This window comes from Tursiops truncatus, chromosome 5, assembly GCF_011762595.2.
Source record: "Tursiops truncatus isolate mTurTru1 chromosome 5, mTurTru1.mat.Y, whole genome shotgun sequence".
NCBI classification, from domain to species: domain Eukaryota; kingdom Metazoa; phylum Chordata; class Mammalia; order Artiodactyla; family Delphinidae; genus Tursiops; species Tursiops truncatus.
This window is the reverse complement of record NC_047038.1, coordinates 44,787,861-44,807,121: the sequence shown is the minus strand read 5'-3', so window position 1 is coordinate 44,807,121 and position 19,261 is coordinate 44,787,861. Positions and strand designations below refer to the sequence as shown.

The following is a 19,261-nucleotide window of genomic DNA, read 5'->3' as shown; positions in this document are numbered from 1 at the left end:
ACTGAAGCTGACGAATTTAAGAATGGATCAAAAAGTATGGTTGCTACTATACCTTTGAGACATTCTATTAGGGATCGAAAACCATCTCTGCATTTCTTACATTCATTAGCATCTTCTGGTTCACTTATTTATAGAAATGCTCTGCTCCATAAATCGTGTAAACTCCATTTGCAGAAAGGTAAAAGTCAGAAGGACAAACATAAGCAGTCAAGGATTAAAATAGCTTCCAAAGGTACACCAGGAGCTAGAAATTCAAGGAATGCAAAAAAGCGTTTGGAAGATAAATTAATACCCATTTCTGAAGTATCCTTGGACCCTATAATTTCATCAAACCCTTTGCTCAGGTGGTGGGCTGCTTCTACTTCAAACGATTCCTTATTAGAGGAATTAAACAATAGATTTGAGCAAATAACAAATGCTTGGGTGCCCGTGAGTGGAGATGAAGCTGAAAATTGTGTTCATAAAAAAAGAGAACACATTGAAAATGATAACTTCAAAATAGCAAGCCCTTTGGACACCTGTTTTTTAGAACTTGAAGTTTCACCTGTAAAAATGCTTTTTCGGAAAAAGTATGATTTGAATGAACTCTGTACCTGGTTTATGCAAACAACAGAAACGCAGTCTCTTTCACTAGTTAGAAAAGCAAATGCACGAAACCCTTTGGAAGTAATAAATACCAGAGGAATTAAATTAGGGACCAAATATTCTGATTTTAATACCAGCCCCTTCAGAAAGCACTTTAAAAAATTTGCACTATCTTCTCCTTCAAAATCAGCAGGGAAGTTGCATATACTGCATAAAGTGGTTAGCTCTCCACTCTTAAATGTGAAAAGTAATTTAACACTAACTAGGTTAAAAAGAACTGAGTTTAAGAGGTTGCGGCATGAAAGGTGGAGAAGAGAGGGAAAGCTGCACAGCCATGGAACAGGTGCTTGGATCTCTAAAAGGAGGAACTTAAGATTTTTTTGTCAGAACCAATTTTTGAGTAAGACTGAGGGAGGAACAAATGCTGACATCCCACGCCAAGGAAAAAACACAGTAGATAATCAGTTTATTTTGCCACCTAAGGTCAGGGATGACTTTTTGCAACAGAGGGTGGCAATGTCTGACTTCAAAACACATGGTAGTTTAGAGAATAAATTTAAGTCAGAAGCAAAGGAGAATGGAACAAACTGCAGCCAAAAAGATTTTGAAAAGGGCCCAAGACTAGGAAATGTATGTCCAAATAATTGGAGGTCAAAAACCTTAAAAGATTGTAGAATATTTTTGAGGAAGATCAACTATCTTGAACACAGAAATACTTTTAAGTTAAATACAATCATTTACTCTCCTGAATCTGTTAACAGTGGAAGTAATCATCAAACTCACATAGAAGAATCAAAGCACATTACCTTAAGATCCCATTCTGCTAGGCAAAATTCTTTTAAAAAGCAATCTAAAGAAATAGAAAATGCTAAAGCAAATAGTCCTTCAAGCAATAAATTTCCTAGCCAACTTGACAATAGTAAATTAAATAAATGTGTTAACTATGACAAGAATCCTTCTGATAGTTCTGAAGTTCTTAGCAAATTGAACAAAAGAAAAAGACCACCATGGAAGACCACAGAAATGTCAACAAAAAGACATAAACGGCAGTCTTGCAACAGTGGACAAATGGCAAACTATTATTCAAAATCCCAACTAGGTAAGTTTTTCTCTACGTAATTTTAAAGTTTCATTGTAGGTGCCTTGAGTAAAGTATGAGATAATGGGTAGAAAAAGAACAGCTGATTTAGTTTTATTTCCAAAAAATTTGGACAATCTAATTTCTTGGCACCTAGTATGAAACTCGTGAAATTAGGTGCTGCTAAATGTCCCAGTGCACTTCCCCACATCTAAATGTGTCCAGGATTTCAAGCAAATTAAAGTATATTTGAGACATAGAAAGCTTCTAAAAATATTAATGTAAACATTACCTGCTTTTGCATCTGATAGCTCTAATATAAAATATAGAAAACAGTTTGACAAATAAATATGCCCAAACAACTGTCTAAAAATTAACTACTACACTACAGGCTAATATATATTTATTGTCTTGATTTGAGACCATCTGGAAGGAAGTAAAAACTATCTCATGGCTAAATTGATACAGACTATAACATGTAATAATCCTAGGGTATCAGTCTTACATACCATTAAGTTAGGCCCTTTGGTACTACTTTGGGAACCACTTTAGGATTTTATTATTTAAAGAGTATCAAGGAACAAGATTTTTTTTTCCCAATAAATCAGCAACTTGTTGAATAGTTTTTTCATATCTGACATTGAACTAGATTCCATGTATATAAAGGATTTCTTTACGGAGATGATCCGTAGCCTAGCAAGGGAGAAAGTCGTATACAGGTAATTTTAAGGTAATGCTAAATTCAGAATGCAAACTGAAATGACTTCAGCAAGTAATCATGGGCTTTACTCAGTTATACTGACCTGGCATTTGTGCCTCAGGGAGACTGTTACCCCTAGAACCTAGCAAAAATTGGGTGTAAACACTGTAGTTGCCATCATAGTGAGTTCAAGCTCTGCCTATTGATAGGTGCTAGACAATTTAGGATAAGTGAGAGTGTGGTAGTGCTTGTTGATTACTTCCCTGACGTGAAAGAGTGCCAGGTTACATTTGGAAATTTAAGGATATTTTATCATATGGTTGCATTGTTACATTGTGTATTTTAGGGGAGGCTTTTGTGGGGTCCAGAAGGTATTGGCAGCTTTATTTTTGTTACCTTTTTAAAAAACTTTTTTAAAAGCTAAAAAAACACTCTCGGGTCCTAAATTAAAATATTAAAATCAGTAATTAAACTCAAGTTTTAATAGGTTAGAAGATTATTATGACCCCCAAAATTCAATTACTTAACTGAATAACTTTATAATACCTATTTCAGTATATCTAACATGCAGTGATTTTAAAATTTTAACTATCTAACATTCAGTGATTAAAATTTTAAAGGTGGTCAAATTAGAGTCTCCATTATGAAAGATGAGTCAAATCTAAAAGTAATGCCCTTTGTTTCTTGCCCTAAGGATAACTGAAAATAATATTATAACCAATAGTATATCAGGGAAAAAGAGGGAAGAAATCTGATAGTTATTTTTTTAAAAGAACTTATAATTCACCTAAAAATATTCACACATATTTTTTAAAAGACTGCCATGAATGGAGAATAAAGTGTAGTGTTTCATTTTTAATTCTTTATACCATCCTCATTTCATACTAAAGCTAGTTTACATTGTCATTTTTCAACAGAACTGTATTTTGTTCCTTCCAGCTTCTTAACCATTGTATCTTTCTAAGGTATAAGTGTAAATTTATTTTAATATGATTCTTCACCTCACTATAAATATGAGATCACCCTAGAAAAATAAAATGGAAGATGCCTAATTATTACTTTTCAAATTAATTTCAAATCCTTGTGACATTTAAAAAAATTTTAATATCATATTAAGAGTTGTTTTTCACCTTTTCTCATTTTAAAAATTACTAGTAGTAGTTCCTGTTCTGCTTAAAGTTTTATTTATCTTTTACTGATAACTTTCCTTCTTTATTTTTTAACATTCTTTTTTTTTCCATTCAATCAACAGGGACATTATTTTTATAAAGTTGTATTTATAGCGATATTTGTTATATTATCCGATTTCTAAATGTTTCTTAAGGTGTTGTTTTTTTCTCATTATTCTTGATATTCCATACTTCTTTTTGCCTTTTTGGAAATGACACTAAAATTCATTATTAGTTTTATATGTGTTTTTCTTCTTCATAGAGTACTTAGTGACTGGAAATTTGAGATAGACTTTTAACAACAGGACTTTTCTAGGTATATAATGAATTAATGGAATATTTCTGTTGATAAAGAGTTTTGCTTCTACCACAAATGCCTTGTTTTTAAACATTTCAAGATTAACTGTCCATATATAGCTTAATACACAGAAGTTTTAAAAGTTATACTTGACTACATTTGTACTGCTATATATCAACCGTAGACATGGAAAAGAAGAAGAAGAAATGCAATTCTATTCTATTCTTGTTTCAACAAATACTTTTTGAATGCCTACAATATGCTCTTAGGCACCGGAAAAGGTTCAAAAAGTTCTTTTTCCATCTAAGTGAGAAAAAGAAGACCTATATCACTTATTTATTCAATATATAGAGTGTATTTTATGTTTTAAGTGGGATATTATATGGTTTAAGAGGGTAGAATGGTGAAAGTCATGGTTTGTACTCTCAAGGAGCTTATCATCTCATGGGGGATAGTGAATAGGCAATTCTGGTAGAAAGATGAGTGCTGTGATGGGAGAGATTTGACTGTAGGAGCACGTCACAGGGAAATTGAACCCAGGTTCAGAGAATTAGGCAAGGATTCCTACTTTTAAGCTGGAATTTGAAGGATGACAAAGTATTAGAAGTCCAGAGAGTATTTCAGGCAGAAGCAAATTGCAGAGGGAAAATTTGGGTGGCAGAAGAGAGCAGGCTTGTCTGGAGCACTGGTTAATTTAGTTCATATAGCTGAGACACAAAATAGGAATTAAGGATGGGGCAGGGGGTAGATGGAAAAATGGCAGAAGATAAAGCTACCGATGGAAGCATAGCCCAAATTGTGAGGTCAGCATCAGTTGATGAAAAAAAATATATCTTGAGCCCTAATAGTGGCAGTAATGGGGAAGAATCGATATATTTGAGAGAGATCCATGAAGTAGAATCAACCTGTCTTAGAGAAGAGAGGAATGAAGGATAACATCCAGGTTTTCGGCTTCAGCATCTGGGTAGGTGATTGTAATATTCACTGAGATATAAGAGAACACTCAAGGTGTTCAGTTTTAGACATAAGAAATTTGAGGTATCTAGTGGGGTATCCAAGAAAAGATGTTTAGGAAGGAATGAGTTAATATGGGTTTTTTGCTCAGGAGAGGGGTCTGAGCTGGAGATACAGATTTGGGGGCCAGCAAATAATTGAAGCCATGAGAGTGGAAGAGACTGTTCAGTGTAAAATATGAAGAACATAGGGTCTCGGAGCCCCAAAGATATGGAGAAAGGAAAAGATATGTGCAAAAGGAGACTGATGAGTAGTCAGGAGGTAAGAGGAGAGCCAGCAGAGCGTGGCGAAACGAAATATGTTTTAAGAAGAGAAAAAACAACAGTGTAAAATGTTATTAAGAGGTCAGTTAGGCCTTGAAATGTTCCATTGAACATAGCACAAGAGGTTATTTTAGAGATTTGGGAGAGAGCGGTTTTGGTGGACTAATAGAGCCAGAAATGTTGTGATTGACTAAATGCAGGAAGAGGAAATGAAGAAAATTAGCACAGAAAAATGTAAATAGCTACGATTGGAGAGAAAATAGGGAAGTAGTGAGAGGAAGCCCAGTTGAAGGATGTTTAGATGCCAATGGGAAGAAGCCAGTGGAAAAAAAAGATTGAAGATAGAAAAATGAGATGGCAAGTAGGAGAAATGGAGTGAAGCCCCTGACTTCATTATGGGATATCTTGGGGCATCATTAGAGAGATTGGTTTTGGCCAGAAGAGTCATTTCTCTCTTAAAACATGAGGATAGTGGGGATAATATATGAGGATGCAAAGCAGTTTATGGGCAGAGTATTGAGGATAGTAGAGTCTGTTTTCTATGAATCAAGAGGTAATCTAAGAGTAGCATGGTGGGCATTGAGCTCTGTGGATAATGTTTGAAATACTGTCTCAAGAAATAACAGGATTGAACAGCTTTGTGATTTTATCTCAGTTGCCAGCATGTAAGCTTGGAGAAAGGTGGGCCCTTATACTTAAGAGTAATTAGGTTCACCAAGTGGGTGTAACAGGAAGAAAAGAGATCAAACCAAGAATTTATTCTGTGAATTGTGATAAACTATGTGATCAAAGTGTAATTCTAAGGAGTCTTTTTCTAATAGCTGCACACAGTGTAGATTTGAGGGGAGGGCAGAATGGGGTGTGTGAAGGGCCAATTGTAAGAGATAGTTTCGGAGGTGATAATGGCCTAAAATTGTGTGTGACTATTGAAAATAATAATATAGACCTCTTCAATGTCAGTGTCTTGAATTCCTAAAGCAAAGGTGTGCCTTTTCCTAATTGATACATATCTGGATATAATAAATGGACTTTGGACACCTCTGAGGAAATTTCAAACTAGAATAACCTAATGTGTACTTAAAGCTACTATTTTCCTAAAACATTAAATTTTCCCATAAAAATTCAGAACTCAAGTTGACACTTTCGATTGGATTGAAAAAAGTTCAGTTTGTCAGCTTCTCCTGTTTTGTGGTCTATCCTCAAAACCGACTGAATATATATATATATATATATATATATATATATATATATATATTCTTTCCATTCAGAATTCTGGTTTTCACTCAGGTATATAACTGATGGGTGATTACTCCTTTAACTACCTAAAACTGATACTAACCGTGCATACCTCTCTGGTCCTGCTAATGAACATTTTACCATATTTTTTTTGAATCCTAACTCAAGATATTCTTTTAAATTTGTATGGTTGAGGCAACCCTCGGCACAGAGTATCCTTTAGCATTTAAAAATAAAATTTAGAATTAGAGTTACTTCATGTGCTGTTACTCAGCATCATAATTATCTTCTAATGGAAGAACTGTGAAGCATAGAGTAGATGATTTTCTGAATTTCATTCTGATAGAAAAACGTTTCCAGATGATTTAGTCACCTTAATCTAGTTTGCTACGCAAGCATTCCAAAGGTGTATTCCAGGAAATGCTCGTCCACCAAGATGTTCTGTGAGCAGAGCGTTCTGTGGTCTAATAACGTTGGGAAATGCTCCCTTCTCTTTCCTGCGCTTATTGAGTCGCAGTGCCCCATTAGCATGTTAAACTGCATTCTCCAAATTTTATATCCCACGGAACACAGTTTGGGCAACATAATTAGGAAGCACTGCTCTACATAGTTTCCTGCTAGGCTTTCTCTGTACTTACTGTGATGTTCCCAGAAAGAAAGCAATGACTGTAAAAATGTAAGTTAATCTATGTACTAGATTTGTTCTTGTTGTACGTAAATTGTTAGAGTAATCAAAATTAAATTGTAAGTGCTTTACTAAGATTCACCATTGAAAGAAGACACATAATTAATATTTTAGGCTTTGTGGGCTTTATAATCTCTGTTGCAACTACTCAATTCAGCTTCTGTGGCATAAAAATAGCAATAGACAAACACGTAAGTGAATGAGCATGGCAATGTTCCAATAAAATTGCTTACAGATGCCCCAAGTTAGAAAGTTAATTTTGTTTGAAAATAGTGCTATACTCCATATCCATTAATAGGGAGAATCGAACAAATTATCTTTCTTCAGCTTATACTAATTATGCTGCCAAAGTGAAAAAACAACTTGAAATCTTTTTTGATAAGTTCTCTGAGTTCCTTTGTAACTCTAATGTCTAACAATGCATGGTGGATCAGCCTATTTTGTATAATAAGTTTCATTTTTGTATATTAGATTTTATTTCATAATGAGTTAAGAAAGGAAGAGCTGTGGTAGCGGTCAGTTCAGGTGGCTTTCCTCTCTGTATTACAGACCATGAGAAAGTATCTTACGAGTTTAGGAAAACATACGAGATCAGTGTCTCCTCAAGTCTTAATTTATCCACACTTAATTTGGTCAGAACTGGATGAAACAAAGACAGATATTTTAATGTAAGAAATAATAAATACATTGACCTATTCTTTATTACATGGGCTTCATATTACCATTTTACTTGCCAGTTCCATCAGTAAAAATATTAAAACTGTGACCCAATAATTTAAAGTATTCTAATGAAATCAAAAAATTTTAATAAAAATCCATTCTGTTTACAATCGGTTATTTTCCCATCATTATAATTTTCATAGGAACTGAGTAAAGAGAAGAATGTTAGGTTTTAAAGAGTTTTAATATAGTATTATTGCCATAATACTATGTTAAAATATGAAACAGCTACTTTAGTAATTCCTTGTCTTGATTTTTTGTCTTAGAATTGTTATTGCATATCTTATATACCATTGCTTTGTCAACTGTTACGGACATTCTGCTTTACTAATTGCCCCATATCTTTCATGGAAAACTATTCAATTTATTCAACAAATATTGTATATTTTTCTTTTGATCTACCATGCATTGTTAGATACTAGAGTTACAAAGGAACTCAGGGAACTTATCAAAAAATATTTCAAGTTGTTTTTTCGCTTTGGCAACATAATTAGTATAAGTTAAAGAAAGATAATTTGTTTGATTCTCCCTATTTTTTGCGGTACGCGGGCCTCTCACTGCTGTGGCCTCTCCCGTTGCGGAGCACAGGCTCCGGACGTGCAGGCTCAGCTGCCATGGCTCACGGGCCCAGCCGCTCCGCGGCATGTGGGATCCTCCCGGACCGGGGCACGAACCTGAGTCCAGGCGACCCTGCATCGGCAGGCACTCTCAACCACTGCGCCACCAGGGAAGCCCTGATTCTCCCTTTTAATGGATATGGAGTACAGCACTATTTTCAAACAAAATTAACTTTCTAACTTGGGGCGTCTGTAAGTAGTTTTATTGGAACATTGCCATGCTCATTCACTTATGTGTTTGTCTATTGCTGTTTTTATGCCACAGAAGCTGAATTGAGTAGTTGCAACAGAGATTATAAAGCCCACAAAGCCTAATATATTAATTATCTGGCCCTTTGCAGAAAAAGTTTGCTGACCCCTGGTAATATCAGTAGAATTTTAATAAGGTGTGACTAGAAAAAAAAATTACTGTATTTTTTTAGTAAATTAAGATTATTATATCCAGTTAATTCCCAACACCCATCCATACTCACTCCCTGTTGTCCACTCCCACCTCACACACAATACATTTCTGACGCGTAGTTGTGTTATTTTGTTTTTCTCTATGGAACAAGACCTGTCTTTATCCAGCACAGTGGTGCTGGGGGAGCATCAATGCCAGTTTTATTCTGTTTTGTAAACCTTTATTCTCTCCCAGCAGCCTCCAGACCTGCTTTGTCTATCTGAGGTAAGTTCAAGGGTCACCCTTCTCTTCCTTAACCAGCTGCTACCACCTGTTAGAAAGAGATTGATTTCAGTGCTTCACACCTTAAATTCCTTCCTCAAGTGTTCTCTTCTCCCCTTTTCTACCCCTTTTTTCCTTCTCTATTTCTTCACTTAGTAATTCAAAATTTTTAATTCAGCTTTCATGGCTACCATGTTTTTCTCCTCATTTTTCCTGGGCAGTAAATAGTTTTCTTTGTAGTGGAGCTGAGTATCCTGTGATTATCATAATATAAAGCCTACTGAATTCACCTTTTGTTTAATTACAGAAAAATAAAAGGCAGAGTAGGTGTGTGAATGATTTCATCCTGCCAGGTTTTTTTCTTCCTTGCTTTTGTTTAATTTTAAGCAAGACCTTGGCTTCTTTTTTCTCCCCCTCAATTCCAGTTCTAGGCAACCTGGAAAATTCATTTGTTTGCTTCTTTGCCTCTGTGTTATATAAACGTACAGAAGGCTAGATTTTAAAAGCCAGTATCTATAGACCCCATTAATTCTTTCAAAAAGGTTTGTCTCCTGTGTGCCAGGCAGTATGCTAGACATATGGAATATGATGGGGGGACAAAACCAGATGTCACTCCATTCACGGTCAAGTTTGTTTGGAGAGGCAGACATTGAAAAAACAGTTACACAAATCTTACAACTTCTTAATTCGTAGGTGGTACTATGAGAAATCCTTATAAGGAGATCTTATCAAGTCAGAGAAGTGAAGGAAGACTTCTGAGGAAATGACCATTGAGCTGAGTGAGAGTGAGTAGGAAGACTGAGTAGGAACCAACTAGGCCAAGGCAGAGAATGGGGAGGGGAGCAGTGATCTTCCAGGAAGAACTGAATGTGAAAAAAGTATGAGGCATGGTATTCCTGGCGGGTAAGAGGGATAAGACATGACTGGTGTGTCTTGAGTCAAGACGGAAAGGAGGAGCATGATGTCAGGTGTGGTGAAGATTGAGGAGCAAGTGAAGGATAGACCATGCAGGTTCTCAAAAACCATGTTCACATCCTCTCAGTGGCTAATTTTACCCCGCTAGTCAGGTAGTACCAACACCTGTCTGAGGACTCTACTTAATGCCCCAGGGGCTAGGAGGTCTTTCCATTCTTTTTGGTGGGAACACCAATCATATCCAGTCCTGTATGGCCTCTATGTATTTTCCAGCTGGTCCTTTTCAGTGGTCTTTCTCACAGCCCTGGGAAGCATTAATGTACTGATCAGTATTTATCTACAGACTTGCAAGGAGCTCTGCAACTAGCTCTCTCTGCAGCTCTCTATCCTGTATTCTGCTCCACACATTCTAGTCACCTGGGACTCCTTCACCTCCAAACTCTGTCTTCCTTTCTCAGGAAGATTTCCAAGCTCTATTTGGGTTCCCCCTATATTGCAGCCTGGAAACTCTCCAAGCAGTAAGCCAGAGAAAATTTTAGGTCTTACCACCTTTTGCTTCCCTTTTGTCAGGAATCATTGTCATCCTGTACTTCCTGTCATCCATTATCTTAAAAACATTATTTCATATATTTTGTGGGGTTTTTTTAAGCTGTTTAAAGTGAGAGGGCAAATTCATTTTGTTACTTCATCATGGCCAGAAACAAATATCCCAGATTTATTTTTTTAACAAATATTTATCCAGTTTCTGTATGCTAGGTGCTGAAAATAATATACTGAACAAGACCAGCAGGGATTTCTACTGTCATCAAGCTTGTATTTTTTTGGGAGGGGGGAAAAATAAAATAGAAAACAGAAGGCACTGGTAAATTCTGTGTTAATGAAATTAAATGACATAAGGAGTTTTTAGGGAGAGCTGCTTTAGGTTGAGTACTCAGGAAAATTGAGATATCTAGGATATCATTCATGACTGAAACTGAGTATGGATGAGAGCTAAGGGAGAGTATAGGAGAAGAAGAAAAGAAAGCCTGGGACTCAACCTTGAGAAATGCCAATATGTATTCTGCAGGTAGAGTGGGATGCCTTGCAGTGACAGGAAGAGGCAGAGGAAAGCCAGTATTGTTTTTTGTCTCAAAAGCCAAAAAAAAGTGAGTCTCAAGAAAGAGTGTATCTTACTCTGCTCAGGCTGCCATAACAAATTAACATGGACTGCATGACTTAAACAACAGAAATTTATTGCCTCACAGTTCTGGAGGCTGGGAAGTCCAAGATCTGGAGGGTTCTGTGTTGCCGATGGGAGCTCTCTTCCTGGCTTGCAGGCCATTTTCCTGTTCTCTGGTATCTCCTTCTCATCTTATAGGGACATCAATCCTATTGGATTATGGCCCTGCCCTGTGACCTCATTTCACCTTAATTACTTCCTAAAAGCCCTATATCTCTTAATATATAAATCTGAGGCAGGGAGACGGGAGGGGCATGGGGGAGAGAGGGGCCCGACACAATCCAGTCCATAGCAGAAGAAATGGGCAACAGTGTTGAATGTTGTTAGGAAGGCAAAAAAGTTGAAAACTAAAGATCGTTCATTAGACTTATCATTTCATTGGTGACTTTAGTGCTGTCCTCATGGAGTAAAAGGCCTGGAAGCTAGATTGGAGTAGGTTAAAGAATGAGAGGTATCGAAAATGGTGGTAGCAAGTATAGGACAACTCATTAAAGTAATCTAACTCTAAAAATATTAACCTCAGGAAGGTAAAAGATTGAGTGAAGCCTTGTTTTTTTTTTTTTTTTTTTTTTTTTTTTTGAAGCCTTGTTTTTTAAGGAATGAGAGACCTCGCACTTGTTTAAACATCATGGTGAGGATCCAATTGAGAAGAGATGGTCTATATTTATCTATTGCCACAGCAATGCTACATTACACACCACCCCAAAACTCGTTAGCTTAAAGTAAATAAGCATTTATTTCACTCATGAATCAGTGATTTGAAAATAAGCCTGGAGGTTCTTTGGATATTGGCTGGGCTCCGTCGAGTGTTTTGGGGTTAGCTGGCTGTCAAGTGGATAGCTTCGCCCTGCTCCATAGCAGCTTCAGCCTGAGTCTCTCATAGCCATCCAGTAAACCAGCCCAGGCATGTTCTCAGGGCAAAAGCAGAGGTGTAAAAGTGAGCATAAATGCCCAATTTCTCAACTTCAGCTTGCATCATATTTGCTAATATCCCATTAGCTAGAGCAAATCACATAGGTGAGGCAGAATGAGAGGACATGGTAAAATGACAGGGCAGAGAGAGTGCATATAGTGATGGGTGAAGAACTGAGGCTATTAATGGAATTAATCTGCCACAGATGGTATATTTAAAAAAAAAAAAAAGAGGGTCGGAATCATTGATGATGATCATTGATAAGTTCCTGAGAAGGCCTATGGGAACAGGGTTCAAAAACATTTGTTTTAAGTCATGCCAGGTTCGGCGATCTTTTACAGTTAGTTGGCATTATTTTAGATAAACAACTTGCTAATTGCTTTTATTTTCATATTAATTTAGTACTGAAGTTTTCTATTTTATTTTTATAAAGGTATGTGAATCACATGTAGTTACTGAATATTTGAATACAGTACTGCTTTAGGCACAGTTGTGTTGTACTAATTTAATATACAAGTTCACTAAGAAATTCAGGGATCCCTACAAGGCCAAGAATCATTTCTAAGTCATGTAGCAATGCAAACTGTTCATTGATTCCTGGAGAGAATTTGTTTTGTACCTTTGATCTGACTGCAATCTCCTTCATTCCATTCAACTAAAAATTCAGGTAGATTATCTTATTTCTCAGTAGAAATGATTCAATTCTAAATGTTTTCTTTTGAATTCTTGATTACCATGGTTTGCTGTCTAATAATCATGGTAGCACTTACTAATTAAGCACATACTATGCACCATGTGTTAATCTTTCTTTTTTTTTAACATCTTTATTGGAGTATAATTGCTTTACAATGGTGTGTTAGTTTCTGCTTTTTAACAAAGTGAATCAGCTATACATATCCATATATCCCCATATCTTCTCCCTCATGCGTCTTTAAATTCATCAGTATCTTACCAAAGGGAAATTTTACTCTTGAGATAAATTAAGTCTTTTAAAAAAACCAAAAAACCTGTACAACCTAACTCTTAGAGAGTTTGCCAACAAGAGAAAGGATCTATTTGGTCGTGTTAGACCTCATGGTTCACTAGTGGACCATGTTTACCTGGCTACATTGTATGGCTTTTTTACGTTTGATCCCCTTTAAGCCCAGAGATTCAAAATTAAACTGTCGTATTATTATCTGACTATACAAATTATAGGAACATACTAGTATGGTGAACATTGTAGAAACAAATCATACACATATCTGCCATACTTTATTCCCACACATGTAATTTTTTATTTTGATTTTTGTTATTAGTACTAACATTTATTGACTCCTTACTATGTGTCCAGCTGGGCATATTACATGCATTCTCTATGCAGGTGCTTTATCTACATCAACTCATTTAATAATCACATTACCCTTAAGATGTGGTATTCTATCTTCACTATCCAGTTAAATTGAAGCTTAGAGGCTAAGGAATGTACACTCAGCGGGTGAGTGATTTGATTCAGGATCAGAACTCAGGCTCTAAAGTCTCCCTCTGTCCCACTTTCCTAAAATCCTCATCCCTAAAGACCTATTTCAAATGTTTTTCCCCCTCATCTCCCCACTTCTGGGATTCATCTTTCCCTTCTCTGTAATCCCTTTGCCCTTAGCTACTCCTTTTTTTACTGCTTTTAATTCTGGTAACTTATGAATACTTTTTCCCCACTGTCTCCTTACCAAGCTGCAAAACCCTTGAAGACAGATACCATCACAGTCTTTTATATTCCTAACATATTAGGTAGGTACTGGTTAAGGATTTAACTTTACTTAACAGCGGACCTTGCTGATGAACACATGCCAGCTCCGTATAGAAGTGAAACATTTTGCTCTGTGGCATGGTCCTCTATACTGGCCTCCTAGAACCTAAGAACCATCACATTTAGGGTCCAGTAGACCAATGACTTCATTTTTATAACTTCTTATTACATCCAAAACATGGGAATACACTTGTCTACTTCAGGAAGGTTCTCTGCTCTAGTTTTGCAAACTGACAACCATATCATGATATTTGGTCAGATTTGGAGAGAGATCAGGGTCAAAGACAGTGCTGAGTTACAACTATTCAGTAAACTTTTTACTGAATTAACAGTAATTAATTCAGTTAATTATTTCCAAAGGAAAATAAACCAGTCACCCACTGGCATTAAGTTCAAATTTGATGGTTTCAGCGACATTATAGCAACTATTCAAATTCCAAATCCTATATCAGAATTGTTTATCCATGCATACAACTGAGTTCTTTCTCTCTTTGAAAAGATAAACTTGTGTTCCCTGAAACCCTTAACCTAAAGAATAGTTTTATGGTAGCTCTCATGTCAGTCTCTGCCCTAACGTTTTTTCTTTTTTCACACTGAGAAATTAAAAGTATGACTGGCAGCCCCCTCTTTAGTTAAACATAAAGAAAAGTCATGCTCTAAACATATAGGTCTCCTGGATAAGGTTATGGCCGTAGGCCAGACATGTGGCGTATGTTAAGTATTCTAAAGAAATAGATAAATGGATATTAACACGAAGGGAGAATCATGACAGAATCACAAACCAAGAGTCAGTGTGCAGGATAGTGTAAATAGATCATAGGCCCTGAAGACTCACTTAGTTGTGTGACCTTGGGTCAGTCATTTTACTTCTTTGAGCCTCAGTGGATGATTGTTAGAACTTAATCAGGTAATGTAAAAAAGGCTTTTAGCATAGTACCTGGCATATAGCAACTGCTCTACAAATGCTATTTTCGGACCTGTCTTGATCACACTAAAATTTGTTTCCTGCAGTGTGGCTCACCTTAAGTTTATTGTCTGTATGACAGAAATGAACTATCACATATCTCCAGTAATAAGTAAAACAAGTTTAAATTATAAGTTGTATATATTAAAAATTATTTTTGTTAGAATTATCAGTATCATTACTTTAAATCACAGATGATGATTGTTTGGATTTTCATAACTCACAAATGATTTTTATCTTTGATACTTTCCAAATGCACATATTCTATAAACTTTCATTCAGATGGTGGAGAGGGGCTTTGTCTTAGGGTGAGTGAAATTACTGGAGTATTGAAAATAGGCTGAGCTGTCTGCCATAATCATTGCAGGCACCCTTTGCCCTTATTCAGCCTCACTTGCCATCTGGGTTCCTGGATGGTAGAGATAGAGTTAGAAGGGGACTTACTTCGGATAAGTACCTCTCTCCAGCTTCTTCCCCCTTTCACCAAAGTATGTGCGTTTGCATTTGTTTATAGCTCCATATGCTTATTAAAGCATGTTAACTGACTCTAATTAGATCATCAGAAACATGTAAGCAGGGAAGATGTCATTTACTTTTGTTTTTCTACAGATGAGGAAAGTGAGGCTGAAGGAGGCTAAGGTTACATGTCCAAGGTCATAAGGCTGCTTATTAATATTGTCAGAACTGGAACCTGGGTCCTTACATTATTTTCCCCAATTCTTTACTCTCAAGAGTACCACTGGATACACTATTGCTGGGCTTTCATTAGAATCCTGGATATGGACATATAAAGCCACTTTATCAGATGATTCAAATGCTGCTCCTTAAGCTTTTTAATCATGATGTAAAACAGAGAAGCCATGAAATAAAAGACTGATAAATTTGATGATATAAAATTTAAAATGGATTCATGACAAACTCACTGTAAGCAGATACGAACAACAAATAAACTAGGCAGGGTGGGGAGGGGTGGGATTCGATTAATCCCACCCCTGTGGATTAATCACACAGAACACAGGATTAATTCTTAACTGCCTGGCAATACGAGAGAAGTCGTCTCAACTGGCAACACAGAAAAGGAAATACAAATGGCTTCAAGATATGAAAATAAGTTTACTGAGAAGAGAAATGCAAATTAAGCCAGGGCATACAGTTTTTTAAGCTTCCCTAAATTTTATTATACATTGTTATAAGAGTTTGAGGGAAGACATTTTCATATATCATTGGTCAGAGTGTAAAAATGTACACAGTCTGTGAAGGGAATTTCGGTAATATCTATCAAAATTTTTAAAGCACCCGTTGACCCAGCCACGCCAATCCTAGACATCAGTCCTGAAGATGTACTTGCACATATACTTAAAGAGACACACATAAGAATATTCAATACATTGATATTTTTAAGCAAAAGATTGGAATAGCCCAAAAGTTTGTCAGTTGAAGACTGGCTAAGTCAATTATGACATAGCCGTAGAATGGAGTTCTATGTAGCTATTAAAATAATCAAATATTCATTGTACAAATATGGAACAATCTCCAAAATATATAAGCAAGATACAGAACAGTATTCAGAATTGTGTAGGGGGAAAGGAGATATTTGAAACAGTCATATATACATATATATCAATGCAGAGAGACTATCTGGAATAATACACACGAAATTGGCAACAGTAGTTGCTCCTGGAAGAGGGGCTAGGAGCAGTGAGAGACTTCATTGTATAACATTTTGTAGTTATCATCTATTTTTAATTTTGCAAATTTATTACCTATTTTTAAAACATGAAAAAAAATCATTGTTTAAAAAATACATTAAGTTGAACATTAATCTTTCACTTGGTACAAATGTATATGATTCTATGACAAATTTCTAACATTAAACCTAACTAGTCAAAATTTTAATTTCCAAATATAAAGGTATATTTGTTAAAAATTCCTGTAGACTGCAAATTTTTTGAAAGCGTGGACTATATCTTCATCTTTGTATCCAAAAGTGCTTTCTGATGGGTATTCAAAAACTGTTAATTTGACTGGTAGAGAAGATGGAATTGAAAAGTGCTCTGGTAAGTACTGGATTATAATTAGAGATCGAGATTCTTATATTAGTTCTCATACATCTGGTTAGAACACTCTGAAAAATAGCAGTTTATTTTTCTATTTTCCTATATCTTAGTTTCCCTATCATCTCTTTTAAAAAAAAAAGCGGGGAAGTGGGGACTAGAAAGGTCACTTCTAGCTCTGCTGTTCTAATGCCTCTGGTTCTAGCACTTCAAGATCAGTAGTGCCCAAACTTCAAACACCAGCTAGTTTTGTTTTTGTAGGTATATATTTATGAATTAAACATGTCAATCTGTATATTGGTACTAACAACATTTAGTTATTTTTCTTGACTATTTTCTTCCCATGCATGTGTATAGTTTTGTGCATCCCTGGCATTTGTGTTCCCAAGTTTGGAGTACACTCTCTAGAAAAGTAACTTTAAAAGTCTTTAAAGTATTGAAAAGAACAATAGTGTAGTTACTGAATAGTATTCTCTGATGAATACACCTTTGTCAATCAAATAGCAAACAGAAAACAGAAAAAAAAATCGTTTTTAGGACTATGATTTGTTGCTCCATGCCGTTGTTTTATTGTAGAGTTTGATGCCTGATATACTTACCTACCAAGCTACCTCAATTAATATCATTGTATTTTTATAGCTTGCTTTAGAGTTTCTCAAAGAGTCATACATCAGACTTCCTTGTTTTGAAAATACAAATAAAAATATGAAGACTAGCAGTCCTTGGAGGAAGGAAAAACATTACTGTTGTTATTGATCATATCTCTAGGTTTTGGATATTTTTTTTAATGATGATTTACTATTTTTGATGAACAATCTTTTAAGCTGTCATTTTGTTTCATTATTTATAAAAATTGAAACCATGTCATTCGGTGGAACTGGGACTGTTTGGGGAGAACTCAACTCAGTGAAAATATAATGGCTGTTAAAATATGGTTTAACAGGTTAAATCTCTGGCTTATTGAATGGCAAGTGAGTCAGTTGTTTGAAGTTGTAAGGAGAGAAGTCTGGATGCTGCTGCCATTTACCAACTCTAATAAGCCACTAAAATACTACCCAACTCAGCTTCCTCTTTACAAGTGGGAAGGATCATTGACCTGCGGTTGAAGAAAGCTTAGGAATGATGTAGTCTAACTGAACTAATCAGTCGTGTCAAATGAGCTAATGTATAGCAAGCTATTAAATCATTTCTAAACGTAAGGATTCACATTGGAAGATGTGAATTGACTTTAATATTACACATGTGGAGTGGCTAGCTATCCTTTGGACTCTCAAGTTTCTGTGATTTTAGAGAAGATTCTCATCAGAGAGCTAGTAGACAGGCATAAGGGAAAGAGCAAGGACTGTATTCCAGTTCCAGCCCATTCGACTTTATTTGTACTGGAACTCTGTGACTCACTTTTATCGTTTCTTATGAGCTTACAGTATACCAACCTTGCTTGGTGGTTATGAAATTTGAGATTATGCATGTGAATGTGCCTAGAATATGGTAGGCATTCAACAAAGGTTAATTCCTTCTTGTCTCAAAGAGGCTGTGATCCTGGTACGTTAAAGGAAAAGTTAAAAGAAAGGTTGAATCTGGCCAAGGTCAGTAAGTTAAATATCCTTTCTGATGTACACTGATGAAATCTGTATATGCTAATTTTGTCCAGTGGTATCTGAGTGACCTCTCAATTACCTGTGTTGAATTCAGTTCATTAAGGAGACAGGAGCTAAAAAAAACCCAACAATCAATTATCTCTATTGTTTAGAGGTCTGAACAATAAAACTACTGAATTTTCTTTTACAAGGTTGATAGTTTCTTTGAAATTAAAGTAAAAACTAAAGTGCTTTACACTTTTTTTTTTCCAGCATGCTACAAGTGAAAACTGATGAGAAAGTGAATTTGTCTGATGGGAATACAGCAAGTCGCCCTTTGAGCCCCATTAAGATGTGCCTTAATCGTCCCATTGAATGGAATCTGAATTTGACAGCAGCATCTCTAGCGAGCTGTACAGTTCATAACCAAAATCTCAAAAGTGAAGAGAAATAGATTGCAGTTCTTCTTGCACTATCCTTATTTTGTACGTCAACATTCTTCCTGCTGATAAGCATTTATCGATTGATTTTGAAATATTTCTAGTCTTGTGATTTGTCTATATATTAAATCATTAGCATTAATCATTTTGATTATATTCTTTGTATGTCTTTTTACATGTTTTACACCAGACCATTGTGGAATTTTGCAGTACAAATGGATTTTTGAAGTTTCTCTTTTTAATGGTATTTTGTGAATTTTTTACTCCCTAAGTTTAAATATATAATTGTCCCCAGTTTTATTTCCGTGCACAATGTCTTAATATATAATGCATTGTGAGATTTAGAAGGCTAGTATTGTAAAGA

The 19,261-nt window shown here is 35.7% G+C and overlaps 1 protein-coding gene across 4 annotated transcripts in view; it reads left to right on the top strand.

The window, feature by feature from the left end:
* Nucleotides 1-19,039, top strand: part of LCORL (ligand dependent nuclear receptor corepressor like) — a 166,104-nt gene extending 147,065 nt beyond the window's left edge. For 2 of the 4 annotated variants that reach the window (XM_073805109.1, XM_019928432.3), the window contains one exon: nucleotides 18,731-19,039. In XM_073805109.1, coding sequence (XP_073661210.1) covers nucleotides 18,731-18,911 — 181 coding nt within the window. In that variant the 3' untranslated portion in view covers nucleotides 18,912-19,039. The remainder of the gene's footprint in view (nucleotides 1-18,730) is intronic. The other 2 variants (XM_073805106.1, XM_073805094.1) reach the window with 1 other exon arrangement.
* The last annotated feature ends 222 nt before the right edge of the window (nucleotides 19,040-19,261 follow it).